Source organism: Eutrigla gurnardus, assembly GCF_963514095.1.
Source record: "Eutrigla gurnardus genome assembly, chromosome: 8".
NCBI classification, from domain to species: Eukaryota; Metazoa; Chordata; class Actinopteri; order Perciformes; family Triglidae; genus Eutrigla; species Eutrigla gurnardus.
Genome location: NC_139922.1, coordinates 12,856,049 through 12,876,309, shown reverse-complemented (window position 1 = coordinate 12,876,309; position 20,261 = coordinate 12,856,049). Strand labels below are relative to the sequence as shown.

General features: G+C 44.0%; 3 protein-coding genes across 3 annotated transcripts; all 3 read right to left on the bottom strand.

Annotated features, from left to right (window-relative positions):
* Nucleotides 1-224: 224 nt before the first annotated feature.
* LOC311017297 (protein lifeguard 2-like) lies at nucleotides 225-5,420 on the bottom strand. The gene is made up of 12 exons (XM_084015546.1): nucleotides 5,244-5,420; nucleotides 4,047-4,137; nucleotides 3,351-3,439; nucleotides 3,142-3,206; nucleotides 2,979-3,032; nucleotides 2,805-2,855; nucleotides 2,683-2,722; nucleotides 2,391-2,428; nucleotides 2,155-2,242; nucleotides 1,949-2,044; nucleotides 1,738-1,791; nucleotides 225-1,642 (listed from the first exon to the last, which is right to left on the bottom strand). Exons 1-12 carry the CDS (start codon nucleotides 5,256-5,258, stop codon nucleotides 1,493-1,495), a joined length of 831 nt encoding a protein of 276 aa, XP_083871672.1. The 5' UTR covers nucleotides 5,259-5,420; the 3' UTR covers nucleotides 225-1,492.
* A 610-nt stretch (nucleotides 5,421-6,030) lies between these two features.
* Nucleotides 6,031-8,781, bottom strand: mfsd5 (major facilitator superfamily domain containing 5). The gene is made up of 2 exons (XM_084016168.1): nucleotides 8,641-8,781; nucleotides 6,031-8,255 (listed from the first exon to the last, which is right to left on the bottom strand). Exon 2 carries the CDS (start codon nucleotides 8,174-8,176, stop codon nucleotides 6,728-6,730), a length of 1,449 nt encoding a protein of 482 aa, XP_083872294.1. The 5' UTR covers nucleotides 8,177-8,255; nucleotides 8,641-8,781; the 3' UTR covers nucleotides 6,031-6,727.
* A 1,010-nt stretch (nucleotides 8,782-9,791) lies between these two features.
* Nucleotides 9,792-20,223, bottom strand: nr1d4a (nuclear receptor subfamily 1, group D, member 4a). Its single transcript, XM_084015043.1, has 8 exons — nucleotides 19,750-20,223; nucleotides 15,027-15,329; nucleotides 14,846-14,934; nucleotides 14,607-14,751; nucleotides 11,975-12,537; nucleotides 11,694-11,879; nucleotides 11,358-11,568; nucleotides 9,792-11,245 (listed from the first exon to the last, which is right to left on the bottom strand). Exons 1-8 carry the CDS (start codon nucleotides 19,769-19,771, stop codon nucleotides 11,049-11,051), a joined length of 1,716 nt encoding a protein of 571 aa, XP_083871169.1. The 5' UTR covers nucleotides 19,772-20,223; the 3' UTR covers nucleotides 9,792-11,048.
* Between the last annotated feature and the right edge of the window lie 38 nt (nucleotides 20,224-20,261).

Genomic DNA, 20,261 nt, shown 5'->3' with positions numbered 1-20,261 from the left:
AGACATTTTACACAGACACCTCCACAACACTAGAGATGTTTAAATTGAAATTATAAAACTGATATTAAGCTCAATTTTGTCGTATTAAAGACATTGGCATAAAGCAAATTTTCCTAAATTAATTTCTTCCTGAGTAACACAGATAAAAGGTACTATTACCAAAGATAATGTAGAATTGTTAAAGCATATTGTTATTTATTAAATCAGGGAGACCCAGTGAGTATATTCATCCACATTCACCTTTTAATCTTAATACAGTAATACTAATGCTCTGGTGAAATGCAGGGTGCTCAAAAAACAATAAACTGCATCAAAATCATCCAATAAAGGTAGTCCAAGGCCACTTTACATGACTCATGTCAATCTTAAACTCACCATTTTATATAACACACTTTCTGAAATATATATTCTGTCAAAAAAATAAATTTCAAATGTCATGAAATATAGCATTTATGCCCTTCCAAAATTTCAGAATTTATCAAAAGTTACAGTAAAGTCATGAATTTATGTCACTGTCATGTTTATATTTAATTAACATGTTAAACCACTTCAAACTAGGTTTAAATAATATTAAGATAAAAAATGAATGCTAACACTCAAGGGTTGTCAAAACTAAATGTCTTTCATGAAAAAAAAAAAAGTCTACACAATCTTCATTTAAAGCCATTTCGGGTTCAAACACACACATTTGGTAAATGACATATGAACAAAAAAACAATGCAACAATGTGAATGCAGCCTCAGAGTGAAATGGAGTCAAACCAACACATACCGTGTACACCATACAGTAAATATGAGTAACTAATGAGTAACTACATCCCACATTCAATAAATAACTTCTAGATTGTCGATCAAAAAAAAAAAAACATCGTCTACCCTCCAAAACAGTGAAGGGGTTTTCCTTTAATTCACAGTATTGAGACAACATTGGATATGCTTGAAAACACTGGAAGAGTCTTTTTGATCATTACATTTGTGCTTTCAGTCATGAAATCACCACCCGCAGCAGTATGATGGGATGAATGCACTTGGCATAGTTTGGGCTTTTTAAGAGTCATGCATAATGTGAGATCACATACCTCTCAAAGAGCACTGACATCTATTGTCTGCAGGACATTGGTGATATCTAGGCAAGCACGAACCTGAAGACACCCACACAGCTTCAGATGAACACTTGCACGTTGTTTTATCTACGTTAAATGGACAAAGCTCACTGATTGTGTCTTGCTGGGAAGCTAACCACACAATGTGATGTGGGTTCACAACATGCAAGAGTGGAGGGAAAGGTTGTAGACATTTTGGATGTGAACCCTGACATACATCTATGTACATGTACAGCTGTGCAAGAGATTCAGTATCAGGCAAACCAAATAAATAAAGCCGTTACAAATGGAAGCATTGTCATCCAAATCACCAACATTTTTAAAAGACTCTTTATCACGTCTGCCTAAATGTATCCCTTTTTCTGTAGGTAAGAAAGGTGAGACGATTCTTTACTCTTGTTTCGTTCCAAAGATTTGGAGGAAGAAGGAGAAGATGTAGATGATATCTAGGTAGATGTTGAGAGTGGCGAAGACGTACTCTTCTGGACTCATCGTGTAGCGCTTGTTCCCCATGAGGAGCTGGGTGTCAAACGCCAAAAACTGCAACAGAAAATAAACAGCAAGGTAGACGTCTTATTGTTTGTTTCTGATGTGTTACGGACTATCAGTACTGGCTTCACAGCGCCTGTGCTCACCATGGTGAACAGTATGGCTCCCAGGGCAGCGTAGGTGGCATCCAACCAGGGAACCTACATGGCAAAAATGACTTGATTAGATGCAAATGCAGTATTTCAAACTTTAAATTTGCATTTGTATTTGACAGAACTACATCCTGGTTTGTCTGAAAACTCTCCACCTTCCCGACACAGAAATGATGTATTGAGTGATCCGGATGGTCGTACTCACATATTGAAAGGGAAGGAGGACAGCCAGCAACAGTCCAGAGATGAACATGACCATGCAGAAGACAAAGAGCACACCTTGGTATGATGTCACATCGAACTGGAGGGAGAAAGCACATGAAATCAAACCTAAGTGACCTCTCGATTATACACACAGCCTATCAAATACCTTAGAATATACAGTAAAGGAAACAATGTTGTTTTTCTCACCTTAGTTTGGAAGCTGAAGATGGTGACCAGGAGACAGACTGCTGCTGTGATGCCCAGACACATCACCACTGACTTGGTGTTATAGAAGCTATTCAAACGAGAAACAAGCAATTCACTGGAAATGTTTCAAGAAATTTTAAACAGAAAAGACAGTTTTATACTCGACAAACACACACTTAAATAGATTGCTGCCTAATTATCTGGATGCAAATGCCATCCTGCTGGCTAAAGTGTACCTGGACAACATCCCTGTCATGTAGGAGAGTGAGAGGGTCTGCAACAGAACACATGAGGGTCAGGTGAAAATACAGGCTTTTGTTAAAAGTAATGTATCAATATATTATTTTGAGATCATTTTTGTTGTCAACTTCTTGACTTCTTGTCAAGCATTTGTGGAGCGAAAGTTACAAATTAACAAATATCTAAGGAAATGTGTTTTTTTTTTAAACACTGCTAATAAAGAACACTAAATTCAGACTATACATGAACGTGTTTATTCAAAAGATATAATATTTTCCTTGTACTTACAAAGATGCCAAGCAGAATCAGATTCCATGGAAACTGTCTCCTGTAGGGGAGAGTCAAAGTTTGGAGTTACGACATTGTTTTTGTTTTGGCGATGATGTCCATTTGGAGAACTTTTAGCTCACCTCGGTGCAGAGCAGCAAGACAGGGTCAGATATGTGACAAAGAACACAGCGCTGTTAAACAACAGAAACATTGTTAATACATAACAATGTGGATGGTGCAATGGTTAGATACAAGTGACATGAAGCAGAAATGAACAGCGTAACTGTGTGTTACTGACATGACCTGTTACTTACTAAGAGGCCCAGTACCAGCCAGGGTTGGTTTGAATGTAGTCCTTCACTGGGTCACTAAAAGTAACACAGCCTGAAGTAAGATCACTACCCACAATTACTTACAATATTGTAAAAAGAAAAATGAGAGACAATTGGGGAACAAAAAGCTTCGTCCAACACTCACCAGAATGTGAAAAGAGCGACAATCGCGAGAGTCACCAAAAGCTGGATCATCAAGATGGCGTACACCTAAAAGAAAGCAACTTGTGAACGAAAGAAATATTGCATAATTATACATTATACAGAAGTTTAACATTGTTTATACGTGTTATATTGTGAGCGGTGCACAGGATTCACAATGAGCTAACACTGTAAGCAATGTGCTTTCGATACCTTACGGATGAAGACCCTCCTGATGTTGCGATCATCCCAGTTGAACTCTGTGAGCATCTCAATATCATTGTAGCAAGGAGCACTGGTGCCTAGACAACACATTTGTTCAAGACCTTGTTGGTGGTTAAGATACAGTATAAGATATATATATATATATATATATATATATATATATACATATATATATATAATTGCATGCAACAGTAAACATATACTTCTGAAATCCTGCTACACCATCCCAACAATTATTTGTTAAAGGTATAATATGGTGTTACAATGTCAGTTGCGATTTGTAAAGACAGCATTCAAAAATTCTCCCCTCCTGACCTGCTTGGTGAGCGAGTGAGAGAGAGAGAGAGAGAGAGAGAGAGAGAGAGAGAGAGAGAGAGAGAGAGAGAGAGAGAGAGAACACAGCGAGTGGATGAAGAGAGGGGCCGGCGTTGGTGAGGACAAAGCCATGAATCAGTAGAATAAAAATGTTATTATTTAACATAAGAGTGCCGACTACAACCACACAAGAAAATAGAAAATGGGGGTAGATAGACACCGCATGGGTGGGTCAAAAGTGATGAGTGAGAGGCATTATTTTGTATCAGTCAATACATATAAAACAAAGATGTTATTGCATATTATACCTTTAAAGACCATGACACACTAACTTTCTGATCGATAAAGGAAGATAAGTAGTTCTCATACCTGCAGTGGCTTCCTCATAGCTGGGAGGAGCTGGTGACACTAAGGCTTCTCCACTGGAGGAACCACTGGTGTCCTTGTTGGCAAGTAACAGCTGACAAATAGCACAAAAGAACGTGTTGCTTTTTAGTTTATAATCTTTTACACCTTTTAGGTGAGATTTAATCAATATTTGAAGAAGGGGGCTTTATAACTTGTAAAATGTTTAAGACACTAATAACTAGTTAACTAGTGTGATATAACAAGTATAAAATTCTAAATGTTTATTTTGCTGCTGTGTGTCCTCTAAAGGCTACAAGGATGCATTATAATCATTTAAATCTACGTGTTTACTGTAGCAGCACCTTTTGGTGACACCTAATAGACACTTTTCATTGCTCAGGCCTCAACCATCAACTGCTTTCACTCGCTGACTCCTTACAGTGCTCACACTTTAACTGATATTGAATCTACTGAAACATAGACCTACCATCAACTGAAATCAACTGCTTTTAATGTACACTTCCACACTCCAACTGTTTCATCTCCACATGGAGCTATAACTCCATACATTACTGCAATGAACAGTGTTCATAACTGCTAGTACAGCTTATAATTGTTTGGAAGGTTGCCACAGATCCTACTGACAAACAGTAGTCAGGATAGTCCTGGATTACTACACTAACTAACCTGCGATGTTTGACAAACCCAGAAGGTCGTTGAACACTTAACCCGGCTATAACCGTCTGAATGAATAATATGTGGCACCAACTGGGACTGGGGGACAGCAGCTCTGTGCTATAGCAGCGCTCCAGGAAGAAACGTGTTGTTATGGTGACGCAACACGAGAAAACAGGCTGTGACGCACTTCATTCACATTTAAACTCGGCTGACACTCATCTGCTCAGTATGAAACAGGACCCGACTGGAATATCAAAACAGCGTAAATAAGAGTTACAACGGAGGACATATTATATTGTGGCTTGACATATTATATTGTAGGACACAAAACCACAGTCATTCATTAAAATGACTACATCTGGTGGTATTCTATATATAAGTGAAAAACCTGCATTGTCCTTAAACATGTCACTATAGTGAAACTAAAGGGATGGAACAGATGCGGACATACGAGTGTAATCATCGAGGCCACACAGAAACATCCAAATACACAACTCTTTTAATAGTCGCAGTAGAAAATGAAGATGAGGTGAATCATACCTTGCCCTGTGTCATGATGCCTGTGTGTCGCGTCCTGCAGCAGGTTGACTTGTTCCGTGGACCAAACCTGTCAGCGAGGCTTTGGCGTCTCCTGTCTTGTGATGGAGTTCTTGCAGACTGGCTGAAGGACAGACGGCTCTGAGGAAGGAGCTCAGCTTCACGGCGCTCAGACTGACGATTTTAGTGATGCAACGCAAAACAACGCAGCTAAGAGTCGTGCGGATCCCCCTCCCTCACAGATGGATGTTCCAGCAGCATCCAGGTGAAGCTGCGCCACAGAGAAAAGCTGGGACCGTACCACAGCAGCGGGGCAAATGGGGGAGGACAAATGGAGTCCAGAGAAATCTAGAAATATGGTCTGCAGCAAAAACTAGGAGAGGGGGGTTCACAATTTAGCTCAATCATAGAGTAAATGTTTCGGTGAATTTAAGGGACTTACCTCAAACACAAGTGGATTTTTTTTAAATTTCAATTTACATTACTATCCATGTTGGGTTGTTTAATGCATGGTGCCGAATTTAAATTTGGAATTAATTAAAAAAGTAGATACCATCGAATTGGCAGCATTTACTGGGAAGACATTTTCCTTGAAAAACAAACAAACAAGTGAAATAAATAATAATAATAATAATAATAATAATATTAATAATAATAATAATAATTATTATTATTATTATCATCATCATCTATATTAGATTGGAAAACCCAACTGATACTGCTGAATAGATTTAATAAAGCATCCAAATTGCACAAAATAGAAATTACAGTTCCATCAAACAAATAAATATGTACAATATGTATGCTTTTATTTAAAAGTGTAAAGAGCACAGATGTGTTCAGACAATATAGAGAAAATATCCTGAAGATGGTGCAGAAAAAGCAGAAAAATTAAAACTGACCAACTGTAGATTTGTCTTTTCAATAAAAATACACAGATGCTGTGGAGAGAAGAAAAAAACATACAATATAATGTATTGCAAAAACTGACATTGAGATACTGGACTGCATGCTGATCGTGACCTCATTACTTTGGATTTTTATTGAGCTCTCTGTAAACTCTTCATGTCTGTTTTTAAACATCTCATGGTACAACTATGTAACTGATCCTCTCTATGATATAATTTATTATTTCCTGCAAAACACACCAGCCTATCTCCCTGTAGGTGCACACAATATAGCAATAATCTGTCACCTATAGTATGGAATGATAGGAGTTTTGTACATTCAATCAGTTTACTTGACAAATGAAGGTCGATGTGGCCATGTTCAAAAAGCAGCCCTACAGACAAAAAACAATAACAACAACACAAAGAAGTAAAAAGGCAACGTGAAAATGTACCAAAACACCCGCTTTTGACTTGGATTTCCTTCAATGATGCATTTGGCAAAAACAAAACAAACAGTGGAAGAGACTCTTAGTTACAGACAACTGGCACATTACATTCAAAACCAGTCAAGCATAAAATAATGTGTGGTCTATCTCCTCAGTACATCTCCCCCTCCCCTCTGATCCCTTCCAGTCTCAGGTCTGTGTCATTCCTGCCCAGAGTGAACAGACTGACTACAGCCATCAATGCTGCCAGCATCATAACTGCACAGCCTCCAAACATGTGTCTGGTGCCGCTGCCTTCCTCTCCTCCACCTGTTCCTGATATCTCCCCATGAAGAGCCAGCAGCCCCAGGCAGGCCAGCAGGTGCAGAGGCAGTCGGAACCAGGCAAGCACGCCGAACCGCTTCTCCTCTGGGATCACCCTGCCCTGGAGAAAGGTGACAGCGGGGAAATAGAGCCCACAGGCCAACTCCAGCAGCAGGAAGGCCAGAAAGGATTCATGGGGTCTAGGTTGGCCTGGGGCTGTGGAGAAGGTCAGCATAAAGAAGGAGAAGAAGGCCATCAGCACCGCCAGGCAGAGAACATGGCCAGGCTGTAGACGGTAGCGTGTGGAGGTGGCTAGGCGGTAGAGCAAGGAGCCAGCCATGCTGGCAGCCATCAGGCAAGAGAACACTATTCCCAGAGGAGGCCCATGAGGGTCCAGTACCGGGGTCCACAGGAAAACAAAAATGTAGAGGACACTTTCAAACAGAGCCTGCACTCCACCTAAGAGCATGACCCTCCTGTCTGACAGCAGGCAGCGCAACCCATCGTGGCAGCTGCGTGAGAAACGGGCCCTCGCAGACAGACGGGTCACCCCTCCATTTGAGGTGCCAAGAAGCGGTTTCTGTTTGTCCCCTTGGAAACCTTCTTCTGCCTCTTCCTTGCCCCAGTCTGTTAGCACCACCCAGCCACAGCCCACCAAGCAGGGAACCGCCAGGAGAAAGGGCGCCACTGGCCCCAGGTGGAGCCATTCAGCCAGCAAGTTAGCCACCAGCCCCGCTCCCACAGCGAGCCCGTGATTCCAGGTAGCGGCTTTGGTGAAAGTACTGGGGATCCACTCCTTGGGGAAATCGTGGATGTCTACGTGGCGGTGCACGTACCAGGCTTCAAATGTGGTGGTGAGCAGGGATGTGGACAGACCGCCCAGGATCCGACCCAAAATTAAAACAAAATAGTCTGTGGACAGCTTGGTGAGACAACAAGCGGAGTAGGACAGGCAGAAGAGAAGACATGTCTGTCGGCGACCCAGGACTTGAGGGAGCCAGCCTGAAAAGGGAGCAAACAGAACACAGGAGGCCAGACCACACACATATAGGATGGCTATTTGGGATTCCAGGAAGCTGTAGTGGCGGTACAGTTTGTAGAGGTAAGGGCCCTGGAGCCAGTCTGCCCACAAAGCCAAAAGGTATGCCCGGAGGAATATACTCTGGAAGCGACGGAAGACTGGGTTGGCTACGGCAGAAGGAGTAGACTGAGGCGGGGTGAGGCGGCGCGCTGTGAGCTCCAGGCCAACACACAGGGCGAGCAGGAAGATGATGGCAAGATACGCTGTCACCAACATGGTGATAAACTGCACCCACTCGAGGTCAAACCTGGCGTCCCGGGGCGTTTTCAAATATCTCCTTTCTATTTCTCAGCACCTGCGGCGAAAACAAGGTGAAGTCCAGAAAGAAGAGCAGTTAAGGGCACCTTAATAAGTTAGCTAGCAACGTTAATTCGTAGCTAACACATCTAATAAGCTTTTACTTTCAGGGGTTTAGCTGTTTAACTACTCAACAAAAACACATTCGCAATGCACGGCAGTAGCTTGTTATGTTACCTGCGCCGTTGACGGAAAGCTTTGACTTGTGACGATTCAGTTGTGTTTACTTTGACACGTAAACGCTGAAAAGTACCAACGTTAGCCACATGCTATTGTTGCTTAGCTAACGCTAACTTGCTGCTGACGTCAATATGCAATTGTTATGTGTAACTCCGTATCCTACCATATGTCTTCCACTGATGTAATACTATATGATATCTTACCGTGCCATTCGACAACGATCCCATATTAGTCACACGAAGGACAAAGACGATGTCATTAAACATAGCTAGCTAAGTGATGTTGTAGTAAAGGTTCTAGTAGCAAACAGACATTCATCACTTCCGGGTTCTGTTATTTCACCACAAGGTGGCGTCAGTGTTTTAATTTCTGATTTCTAGGGGTAGGACAAAGTTATATCACGTTTCCAGACGTCCTAAAGTTGGATTTGATTAATTTAAATGACTAATAGTGCGAAATATGAAGACCTTCTTGAAAAACATTTTGTTTTCCACATTGTTTAATGAAATCACAGCATTGTAGGCAACAGATGTTTAGTCTTGCAACATGCTTTAATGGTGGAGAACCTTATCTGTCTAGTCTAAATGTTTAGCTCTGAAGGAAATCAGCCTAACAATACACAGGGTTAGGGTTTAAACCTGGTTATATGTGCTAGCTTTAGGCTAAGCATTTCTGGGATGTGAGATAACCAGTGGTGGACATTTAATCATAACAAATCTTCCTTAAGTAAATATCTAAAGTCAAAGTAGCCTGCTTGTTCTGCAGTTAAATGTCCTCTGTGATTGGTATGTTATTATATAGCCAGTGGTGTAGTGGAGGGTATACGCAGGTATACAGGGTATACCCACTTCTTTTTCTGGTGGTTTACAGTATACCCACCTATCAGCCAGAAAGCCATTGGAATATATGGGAGAGTATACCCACTTCCTCCTCTGTAACCTACCCATCTACCTAGCAGTACACCCACCTCATCAACTACCACTACACCACTGTATATAGCGTACCGTATGTCATTACGAGATGTCTATACTGATGTACAAGGATAAAAGATGTAAGTGCGAGAGGCCACAAGTTAAGAAAATGAGAAATGGTGATTTAATCTTTAATCTTAACAATGTATTATATTATTATGGTTATCTTGTAATTGTATGTGAAATCTTAAGGCTGTAAAGTAACTAGTAACTATGACTGTCAAATAAATGCAGCAAAAAATAAAATGTTTTCCTCTAAAATGTAGTGGAATAGAAGTACAATGCAGCAGGTACTTCAGACTTGAGTATAATTTTTTTTTACTTTCCACCACTGGCCTAAATTTGCCAGAATGGACAGTAAGAATGACACACAAGCAGAGTAATACATTATTTGAACTTTATATCATTTCTATTTAGGAATAAAGATTTACAAAATGTACAAGATATGCTCAATCAGCCATAATCAAACAATCAAACAGTGAGAAGACCAATTAAATAAGATCTCTCACCCAAAAATATCTCTTGTGTTTGTATGACAAACATTGGGGGCAGAGGAAGGGTACATGTGTAGTGAGTGCTGGTGATTTCAGGGATTATGCTGGTTGGTTACATCATCTGACAGCAGGAAGTGTGTCTGAGAATTCCTACAACTTATTCTCTCCTGTGCAAAGCCCCACGTGGCATCGCCAACCCCCCCACCTGTTACAGGCAGGTCGGTACATTCTTCTTTACCCGAATCCATCTGATCCATCACATCAGTTCAGTCACTGATGCATAGACAGGGTAACATAATATTTACAGCAACAAAAATAAACAAAGGAACTACAAAACCCAACATGCATGAGGCGTCACCATCAGTCCAGCTGTCATACAATATAGTGACACGGACGCAATGTTTTTTTGTGAAGTGATATAAAAATGCAGTTGACTTGTGAAACTGGCATGTTTGAACGCGAGGTGTGCCATTTTGTTTTTTTCTGGAAGATAAGTCAAAAATAGGAAGAGACAGAATGCGTCCTATTGTGTACAAGTGACATTAAAATAGTGGTTTCAATCCAGTACTAATGCAGACGGTATGTTTGTGAAACAGTGATACACGATTACATTGACATTTCCGATTTAGCTTTGTATTATATACATGTTCCCTTTGTCCTTAACACAGACTGACATAGTCAATCATCACTAATGGTCCCTAAGTAATAACCATCTTTCAGCTGCTGCTAAGTGATGGCCTGTTGATACCGTACGGCTAAAGGAATAAACAGGTGAAGTGGCTTTTATTCTTAGGTACACTGGATAAAATGAGCAAGTGCGTAAATTATTTGTCAAAAAGGGTAATACTAAATCTATATGATGGTTCATTTTAAGTCTCTCCAGTGGTGTTGAGGTTTATGTGAGTACGTGAGTTTGTATGCTTATCTGTCCCAAAACATATCGGATCAATAGTGAGTAAAAATCATGTTGGCTACTGCCCTCATTTATCCTTTTGAAAACCGCTCATCAGATTGCACAATTTCACATTTTTTCCTCAGTTTTCAAGAAAGTCCTTTCCTTGGAAGATATTACCTGTGTGTGTGGTGTATTGTATATTTTTATGCAAAAAGAGTTCGTGGCTGTGCGCTCTGTGAACAAGCGCCCGCTCAAGGGTCGATGCGAAAGGCCAACAGTTTATCGGAGTGCAGATTGTTGAGTGTGCGCAGGTCGGGCAGGCGCAGGAGGAGTTTGGAGAAGAGAGCGTTGTCGTCGGGGCGACGGCGAGTGATCAGCGACCGCAGGGCGCGGATCAGACCCTCCTGTAGCTGCTCCACCGCCTGCATGTCCGAGATGCCGGAACGATCTGTGGGGCACGGAGGGAGGCAGGTGTGAGTGGTTTACGGACACACTTACAATATTACTAACGAGGTGTCGCTGCTTTACTACTCATGAAGTAAATTGTACACTTCTCTCACCTGCAGAGACCAGCACCACCGCCATGAAGAGGGCCATCTCATCAGGCTCCAACTTTAAGGAGCCCAACTTCTCACTGAAGTCAAACATTGCATCCAGGAGAGAGCCCATGCCCAAGGCCCACAGGGTGGAGAGGGGGTACGTTTGGCCGTTCAGGAAAGTCACTGTACGCTCCTCGGCATTGAACAAGGTGCAGAACCTCACCATCAGAACCTAAACGCACACAAAGCAGAGGAACAAAACGTTAAGTTTGAGACAAATACTCAACACCAATAACATTTGGGATCACAAAGAAGGAGCCTTATTTTAAATACATCATGTGAAATGTAGGTCATTACCTGAAAAGTGCCTGATTTGAGCAGCATGACCTGGTCTTGTTGGCTCAGCTCTTGAAACCCTGGGATGCCCTTGGCAAACTCTACTACCTCCTTGACGGCAGGAGTGAAACACTGCGAGAAGGATTCCCAAATCTCCTGACTCGTGCGATCTGCGCCTGATACAGGCCACGCATTCAGAGGGCAGGCCTAGAAGGAAGACAATAGAAAGAGTCAGAACGTGTTTGTCCGACAAGATTTATCACCAAAGTCTGGATATAATACAGTATGCTTCCTGCACTTACCAGCACTTTAGCTCCTGAAGCTAACTTCCATGGGCAGGAGGGCTGGTTTTGGGTACTTCCTGCATTGCGGAGACTGTTGTGATTGGCCCTTTGAGAGGTCGTTCCGTTGGATTGAGCGTGATTCTGATTCGTCGACACCATGTAGGTGTAGCGATTGTTGCCCACATTTTGGAATGTAGATTGGTTGTCGTTTGGAGCGGCTGAACATAGAGTGGCAGACGCAACAGGGCAAGACTGATAACTCTGGACAGATTTGGAGCGAGAGGAGGCTTGGGTAAAACTGGCGTCCTGAGAAAAGGGACACGTGTTATTGTTGGTGGGGACGTTAGCTGTCTTGGTTGCTCTCTCATGGCTGCCGCTGCTGGTGAAGATGTCATGGTAGGCTCTGGAGATGGCCCCGATGGCCTCTTTGGAGTTGCCTTCCTCCGGGCTGCTGGGAGATTCCCGCACTGGTGGCGAGTCCATCTCCATGGCAGCCGACTCATTCAGGCTGTTCATGTAACTCTGCATCTCATCCAGAAGTCGCTGCTTCTCTCTCTTGGGGATGCGGCCAAAACGCACAGCTGGGGAAGACACAAACCGTGTGGATGGGTTAGCTTTCAGTCGTTGTGAATACATGGACATTTACACTGGACATGGGTTTTTCATTTGTTGTTTGCTTTGATAGAATACTCTCTGAAATGCTATAACAATAAAGAGATGCAAGCACTAAAATTGCACCCAAGACAAGAGTATATAAAAGCTATAAATAAAAGCTAAGCATAGAGATGCGTTAACTATAACACCTTTTTATACAGACACGTATACACCAAGGGCACAAACTCTCTTTAAGTGTTGAAGGATTTCAAGGAGAACCACATAAGTTTGTGAGATGAAACTTCCCTGACTTCACCCAGATCCCCATCCCCCTTCCCACAGTAACTATCAGCTGGAGAGGCTATTTATAGACCACCAGCTACCATCTGCCTCATCCTCTCCTCTATCCAGCCCTGTCTCCTTCCTCTCATGCTCCCTCCCTCCATCTGTAAGTAGGGCAGTGGGGCAGCGTGCGCGTGATGTCACTGGCACGGAGTGTGTGAGAGGGAGAAGGATGAAGGAGTTAGGCTCGCAGTGAGTTGCAATGACGCTGATACATGAAAAGTGCGAGCGTGTGCGAGGTGGAGTTAGATAAGGCAGAAAAGTTGAGCGGAGCATAGCTGAACCTGTTCTTCAGAACATTTTGTACAGCAGAAATCATATTTATAAAGCAATGTGCTGTTAGTCTCATATGATGAATGATAGAAATATGTTAAACACAAAGCCACAGAGTGTTGGGTGAGGTGAGGGCATTTACTTAGTAATCAAATATATGGTAATGTTTTCATTGCCGGCAGGATCCTTTGATGAGGATGGGACCAATAATGTGGCGTGAGATTAATCCCTTTCATCATGGTTATAAAGAAGCAAATGATGCTCTAGTTGAGAAGTGTGCCATCGTGCCACTGGACTTCATAAATGTGAATATACTGCAGAGCTCAAAATCACACAGCTGCCTGGTGTGAAATCAAGGTGTACTATTTATTGTGGGCTCGAGGCAGTTGCCTGCGGTTTTCCTGTTTTCGTATTTGAAGCCGAGAAGAAGGGGGTTTCTAGGTTGTGGTCCTTAGTTCTTTTTGAAAGTCTCCTTTGAAAGGGTCGACCTGACTGTTCGTAATCTCATTGAGTCGTACTTTGCAACCCCGTTTTTCTCCGTGCACCAGAAGTGTCAAGCACATGCAGAAATAACACAAAACCCTGTTTACTCGATTAGGCAATGCAAGGGTACTGGAGGGTGGCGATAAGCAGAAACCATACTGAGAGGAAGAAGGCAAGCAAACTCCACCAAGTAGGTCACGGTGCACAAGTACACTATAGGCGAAACTCTGCATTGTTTTTCTAGGTCAGCCCGTTTCTGTAATCTTGCGATGATAGGTGATCAATCAACGTTCAGCTATCAGAAATAAAACTCGCCGATGTGAGCATCACGCCTGATAAAGTCTGTCACAACGACTCGCTGATTTAGCCTCCCTTGCTTAATTGTTGCCCTATCCCTCATTAATTGCAGTGCAGCGTTCTATAGGCACACACACACAAGGTAATCAAGTTGACCCTGTTCCAATTTCCGAAAATAATTCCTGTGTTTGCTGCAGTTTTCCAGATGATAGATAGCTTCGGGGACTTCAAGGCTCCTCTCCTCATAAATCATTGTCTAAGAGGCAAGCGAGCTGAGGGAACATGGAGGAGGGGGCTGTGCTGAACAAGAGCAGAGAGGTATTGTGGGAGAATGCTGCAAAGGGCACGAGAAAGACACCTCGAAACTTAAGAGAGTGATACCAGGCCAGATGGTGGCGCAGTGACACAGGAGAAGGGCAAAGCAGGTGCAGGTCTTCCGACAAAGTGAGTGACTGAGCTACTGACACGATGACCTCGAAAGACTTTCCGCATTACATTTTTCACACAGACCTACATAACGGGACTGTGCCTCTTTCGGGGCGGCCCATTTCCCTGCAGCTTTGGTTAATCAGAGCACCGTGGCATTCTGGCAAACCTGCCCGAGAGCCTCTCGTGAAAAAAAAAAAGAAAAAGAGAAAGAAAATGTGTCAGGATGTCTCACCATCTCTCGACATGCCAACGGAGAGGCATTTCTTGAAGCGGCAGTGCTGGCACCGGTTGCGGTTCATGCGCATGATGATACAGTTTTCATTCTTCACGCACATCTTGTAGTTGATGTTCTGCTGGATGCTGCGGCGGAAAAATCCCTGAAACAAACGCAATGAGAAACATGAAACTGATGCCCACAAAGCAACACATCGTTCAATCAGTCAACATGGAGTTTCATGACCGTGGGCTTACCTTGCACCCCTCACACGCGTGCACTCCGTAGTGGAACCCGGATGCGATGTCCCCACAGACTTTGCAGAGCAGGACCATACCACCTGTCTCTGAGGAAGGGCAAACAGACAGATGAGCTACAAATAAAACCCTTTGTTGTAGTATAAACCTTTATGCGTTCTGACAGGGAGTAAACACTTACTGGTGAAAGTTCCCGTGAAGCCACATGGCCTCTTTCCTGCGATGGGGTGTGCATAGGTGTGCTGCGGAGTGGCTGCCGCTGGGGGGGCACTGTAGTCCTCTGGGAACTGGAATATGAGTTTGGAGGGTGGGCTGCTGCACCCAGATGCCCTGTGTTTCAACGCCCCGATCTCCGTGAAGGTGATCTCCTCTGGAGACGAGGGCTGGGAGTGTGACGAAGAGGGTGACTGTGACTGGTACCCACTGGAGGGGCTGCCGGGGCTGGGGCTCGAGCTGCCAGAGGAGCCTGCGTACAGGATGACTCCTGGAAAAGAATGGAGGACAGCGTCACACCGCTGAGCAGAGAGTTCATATATTGATAAGACGTGCACACAGTGATGTAATGTTAACGTTCTGCAGGTCAGCAGCGAACGGGCTGAGAATTTGCTGCGTCGTTGCCTCGCATCGAGGGCAATAGGCGTGATGTCGTGCTCGAGCGGATAAAGTGTGCGCTAAAAATACTGCCGGTAGCACAGCAACAGCGCAGACAGGCTTCCAGTAGAAACGCTACTTTCTGCGAAGCATCCCTGCGTCATGCTCATGCGGGTATTTATACTGGCACCGTGTGAAAACGTGATTTTTTCTAAAGTGGTTCAGATGTGGTTGTTTAAGAAGTTTTGCTTCCACCCCCCCCCCTCTCTCCCTCCTAGTCATGCGTGGTGGATGAGCTGAGACACGGCCTCACGTGTCTGCGGGGTCTGCTGCCTCCTCCGCTCCAATAATAGCCTCCCTCTCTCTCTCTCTCCCTCTCTCTCTCCCTCCCCTGGCACCGTGCCCAGCGCGAGCCAACAGCCCGACACCTGACCGCCGCCTCACATGCGTGGACTCCTGACACGGTTACTGGCCGAAACGGAAGCCGCAGTCTCGTGTGGAAATGCGCAACAAACCCCGCAGTCAGATGTGTTGTTTACAAACACACGCTGACCGGGGGAAGCTCCCGGGGCGCGAGGTGGCACCGGATCTCTGCCACTGCTGTTCACGCGCCACCAACATTGGGAGAATGTGAGTCACGTGTTTCCATCTAGGCTCTATATAGATCGGGCTGGTGTTCTAATAAACTATAGCAACTCAGGGTACAGTAGAGTACAGCAAAAATAGACACACCATGATTGCAATTAAAATCATGTCCGACATCCAGAATTGGTGCCATGGTTCAGTGGTTTAACAGACCCGTGCAGCTGCGCGTATGGAAACGATGCATTCGTGCAGCGGGCCTGTGGTGTTGACATGTGTTGCCCTTTGCTGCACATGAAGGTATTTGCTTTAGCTCTAATGTCTCGCTAATCCTTCACCAGCACGTGATGGTGGTTTGTTGACTCATGACAGACCCAGCAGACACGGGCCTGAGCCTCACCTCCTCCTGAGCTTATATGCACACAGTCATGCCCCCCCTCCCCCTCCCCCTCTTAAGACTCACATGTACATTAAGTGTTTATGAATGACCCCGTGAGCCAGTGCATGTGCCGTGGTTATTATAGTTTGAATAGAAATCCCTCCATACACTTGTTATATTCTCATATTGTATCACCTGTGGTCTAGAAGAAGTTGTGATCTGCCCTCAGTCCTTATGGTTGAGGGAAACATACCATGATATTGTAATATTCTATATTTAATGCAAACATTGTAGGGCATTTAAGTATGTCTTATTGGCAGCTTGTGTTTCGTTTGTCACTGTTTGAACTTCCTTCCTGGGTGCGCTTGTTAAGCTCCATCTCCCCGTGCAGACACTAATCTGCCTGGGACCGGAGGCACAGAAACGTGAGCGCTGAGCAGTTCACAGGCGCAGCAGCTCCCCTCATCTCCTCCTCCTCCTCCTCCCCGCTTTGATCTCGTCCTTCGGCTCATACTTTAACTCATTCACCTTACAGGACACGGTTCGCCCTCGTGGCGTAAAATAAGCTATATACGGTGTGCGTCCTTGGAGGCACTGTTGTGCAACAGGATCTGGCCAAAAGAGTTGTGCCAGAGTCTCCATGAACTCCTGTGTCAGTATCACAGGATCTTGACAGAATGATGTTACTGCGCCTTCACGCCCAGACTCATGCGGTTAAAGTTGTATCATGATATCATTTATAAACACCAGGATTTTAAATCCGTCGTCTAACATCCGGGTTGGTTTGATGTTGCTTTATGTGTGTCAAACATCGAATGAAAAACATCCTTGTCAGTTGTTACAGAGCAAGAGGGACGCAGCCCCCTCCTGATGTGTCTAATCCGCTATCTGTTTCAGCGCAAAAGGCGCATGCGGCGGGAAAACGTGACGAGAGAGAAAAAAAAGAAGTGCATGCGTGGAATCGCTGACCCACTGACCAAGCTCACCATCGCCGCAGGCGGCATCAGCACATCAGCGTCCGTGAGAGCGCGGAAGCGGCGGGAGGAGGGCCCGAGGATCTCACGCGTCGCACGCGGCTCTGCGAGCGAAGCCACGTGAGGAGGCTTCAGACGGAGCGCTCACCGGGAAGACACGAAGCCGCGCTCCGGCCAGAAGCAAGAGCGTCTACAGGCCGCCAGGGGCTTCGAATTAAAGAGCCACGCTAAACAGGGCCGAGTTATGCGACGGGGTGGGCTGACTGCAGCTCGTTTAGAAACAACTCGGGAAGTATCAGTCAGTGTTTGGCCGACCCAAGTTAATGTTGCGATTTGATCAGATTAATCTCTGGTGTAAAATCACTTCATTTCCGGTCAATTAAAGAGTAATGCAGACCTGCACTTTATAGTGTTTTTGTTTTTAGATCTAATTTTATGATATATGTTTGAAGTACATTAGAATATAGAAGAACAGGTTCAGCTGTACAAAGTTTCTTTATCTCCACTGCAGGAAGCCTCCACCAGGGGAGGTAGCCCACTGTATTAGTGAGGGAGAAGTTATGCAGCAAAAAAAGTCACTTGGTCCCATTTTTATCATATGAGCATTGTTTGACAGCTAAATGGAGTATCTAGGCCTGGTGCAGCTGCACATAATATTAGTGTCAAGAAAGACAAATTACAACTCAATGCCACGCCAAAGCACTCTTCAAAAGAGGTCAAGGATGTACACGTTTCATGAAAATATTAAGTTTTGGCAAAAGCATGTTTTCATAATGAAGCATTTCAGTTTTAGTTTTTTCCTCTCAGCTGTGGGACTATTACTGTCGAAATTGATGCTGAACTCTCCTACATTATGAGGAATAATAGGCCAACTTTATTACTATTACTAGCTATTAATCTGCAGATGATCAGCATCTACTTTGTAGGTTACATATGAAATGTTATTGTATTAATTAATCTAAGAATACTTTGGGTGAGTGCTGCCACGCATGCCGACCCCACAACCCAATCATGTCTGCGAGTGTAATGGGGGCTCTGTGTCAACACGCACGTGCACACGCGCACACAATCTCATTTGATTTAGACTTTATGAGCCTTGCAGCCCACCACTGCAGCCATATTTAGTTTGCCAAGTTATGATGATGTTTATGAGCTCTGTTTAGATCACTACACCGACCTCATGAGTGAAATGAAGTCATGTGCATTCCGATGACTTATTGACACATTAAACCCAGTTCAGGGTGGTCAATGGGATTACAGCGAGAAGAACAAATTGAGAAAGACTTATTGAAATGTCACACGAATAAAAAAAACAATTATATAAACCATAAGATATATAAATAGACAGTCAAGTAAAAGATACAAATTGCCAACATCTTGCAAACATCAAACACCAGCAGAAAGCCTATCAGCAGGCAGCCTTCACGTTTATCGGCTGAATAATACTACAGCTGTTATCTGTGATGGCTCATTTAACGGCCTCGCTTGTTCCGAGGCAAACACCGGCCACTTCGTCAACACAAAGTCATAACTCGATGAATGGCTTCGGCGTTGCCCTTAGATCCGAGCAACACTGGCTGCGCCCATGTCGCTGTCGTAAATGATTCACCGTCGATCAGGAGAGGAAAGCAGAAAGCACGCTCCCCTTTGGCTGACCTCCAGAAAGCGCTGCCTAATACCACTTAACGGATGGAAGTCCTGCGGTTATCAACTTTATTCCTTCGCTGCAGGCACTTCAGCGATGGCCTTCGCACACGAAACAAACACACCCTCTCAAAGTTCCTTTTGTTTTTCTTCCTCCGCCACTGAGATGATTCAGGGCCAGTGTGCAGTAAAGTCCTGACACTGAAAGATTACGATCACATTGACAGCCAGTGTACTGGAGCTCCACGTGAGTTTGTTTTCATGGAGAGAAACAGGAAGTGGCCAGCTTCCCTGCAACCATATGGGCGGCTCGCTGTCAGCTGCAGCGTCCAGCAACTTTTGTAACAACTTTGCGTAAATACTTAATTGTGCATTTATTATATTCAGGAACAAGTGGACGTGATTTAATGCCCAATGAGTAAACCAATACTATTACTAACCTTAGGCAAACACTTGTATGAAAAAAAAACAACGATACTGATGAATGTGAAAGCTCACAAGTGTTGCACACAATTGCCAATTTTGCAAATAAATAAAACATCAGTCAAATAATATTTACTGGAAATGCTACGATTTCTTACATTTAAATAAAAAACAAATAGTAAATAGTTGTCCTCTGTTGATTGTATGCAACAGCATGTATAAAAAGTCTATGACCCTTAATCAATCCTGACTGTCAATGTCTAAATCTGTTATAACGGAGCGGTTGCTGTAATGTTAAAAGTTTCTCTTACCACCACCGGGGCTGTGATCCATTTTTCTTGTTGATGTCGATCACTTTCAGCAGACGTGAAGATGGTCGAATGGCACTAGACTGGAGCAAAAGTCTATTGAAGACGACGGGCGAGAAAGTCGAAAAACTGCTGTGCGTAAAACACCTGCTCCATGAAACGCAGAGACTGGGAAGAAGCGATGAAGTCAGAGATGCTTCTCTGTCCGCTCTCAGATCTGCTCTGACAGATGCGACTTCTACACACTGGTCTTGTCAGAGACACCCGCGTGCCTTCTATGCTCGGGGATAGTGCGCGAGCGCGTGTGATGCTGCACGAGCGGAGATTAAAAGGTACTCATGAATTCCAAGAAAGTAGAGCGAGCCGCCAGGCGTGACATAGACCTACACACCCACTGATACAAACACCCACATCAATCACGTTTGCAGGTGAGGAGGAAATGTGACCGCCCTTCCCCTTCGCTCAACTTGTGTTGTGTCTGTTTGAGTGGGATTTGGCTCGCGCTTTCTACCTCG

Coding starts and splice junctions, on each gene's coding strand:
- LOC311017297 (XM_084015546.1), bottom strand. Junction 3,033..3,141: donor GTCGCTCTTTTCACATTCTG/GTGAGTGTTGGA, acceptor TGTTACTTTTAG/TGACCCAGTGAAGGACTACA. Junction 1,643..1,737: donor GAGCCATACTGTTCACCATG/GTGAGCACAGGC, acceptor TTTCTGTTGCAG/TTTTTGGCGTTTGACACCCA.
- mfsd5 (XM_084016168.1), bottom strand. CDS start 8,176: ATGTTGGTGACAGCGTATCTTGCCATCATCTTCCTGCTCGCCCTGTGT.
- nr1d4a (XM_084015043.1), bottom strand. CDS start 19,771: ATGGATCACAGCCCCGGTGGTG. Junction 11,569..11,693: donor TCAAATCAGGCACTTTTCAG/GTAATGACCTAC, acceptor GTGTGCGTTTAG/GTTCTGATGGTGAGGTTCTG. Junction 11,246..11,357: donor GGTGGTGCTGGTCTCTGCAG/GTGAGAGAAGTG, acceptor CGTGCCCCACAG/ATCGTTCCGGCATCTCGGAC.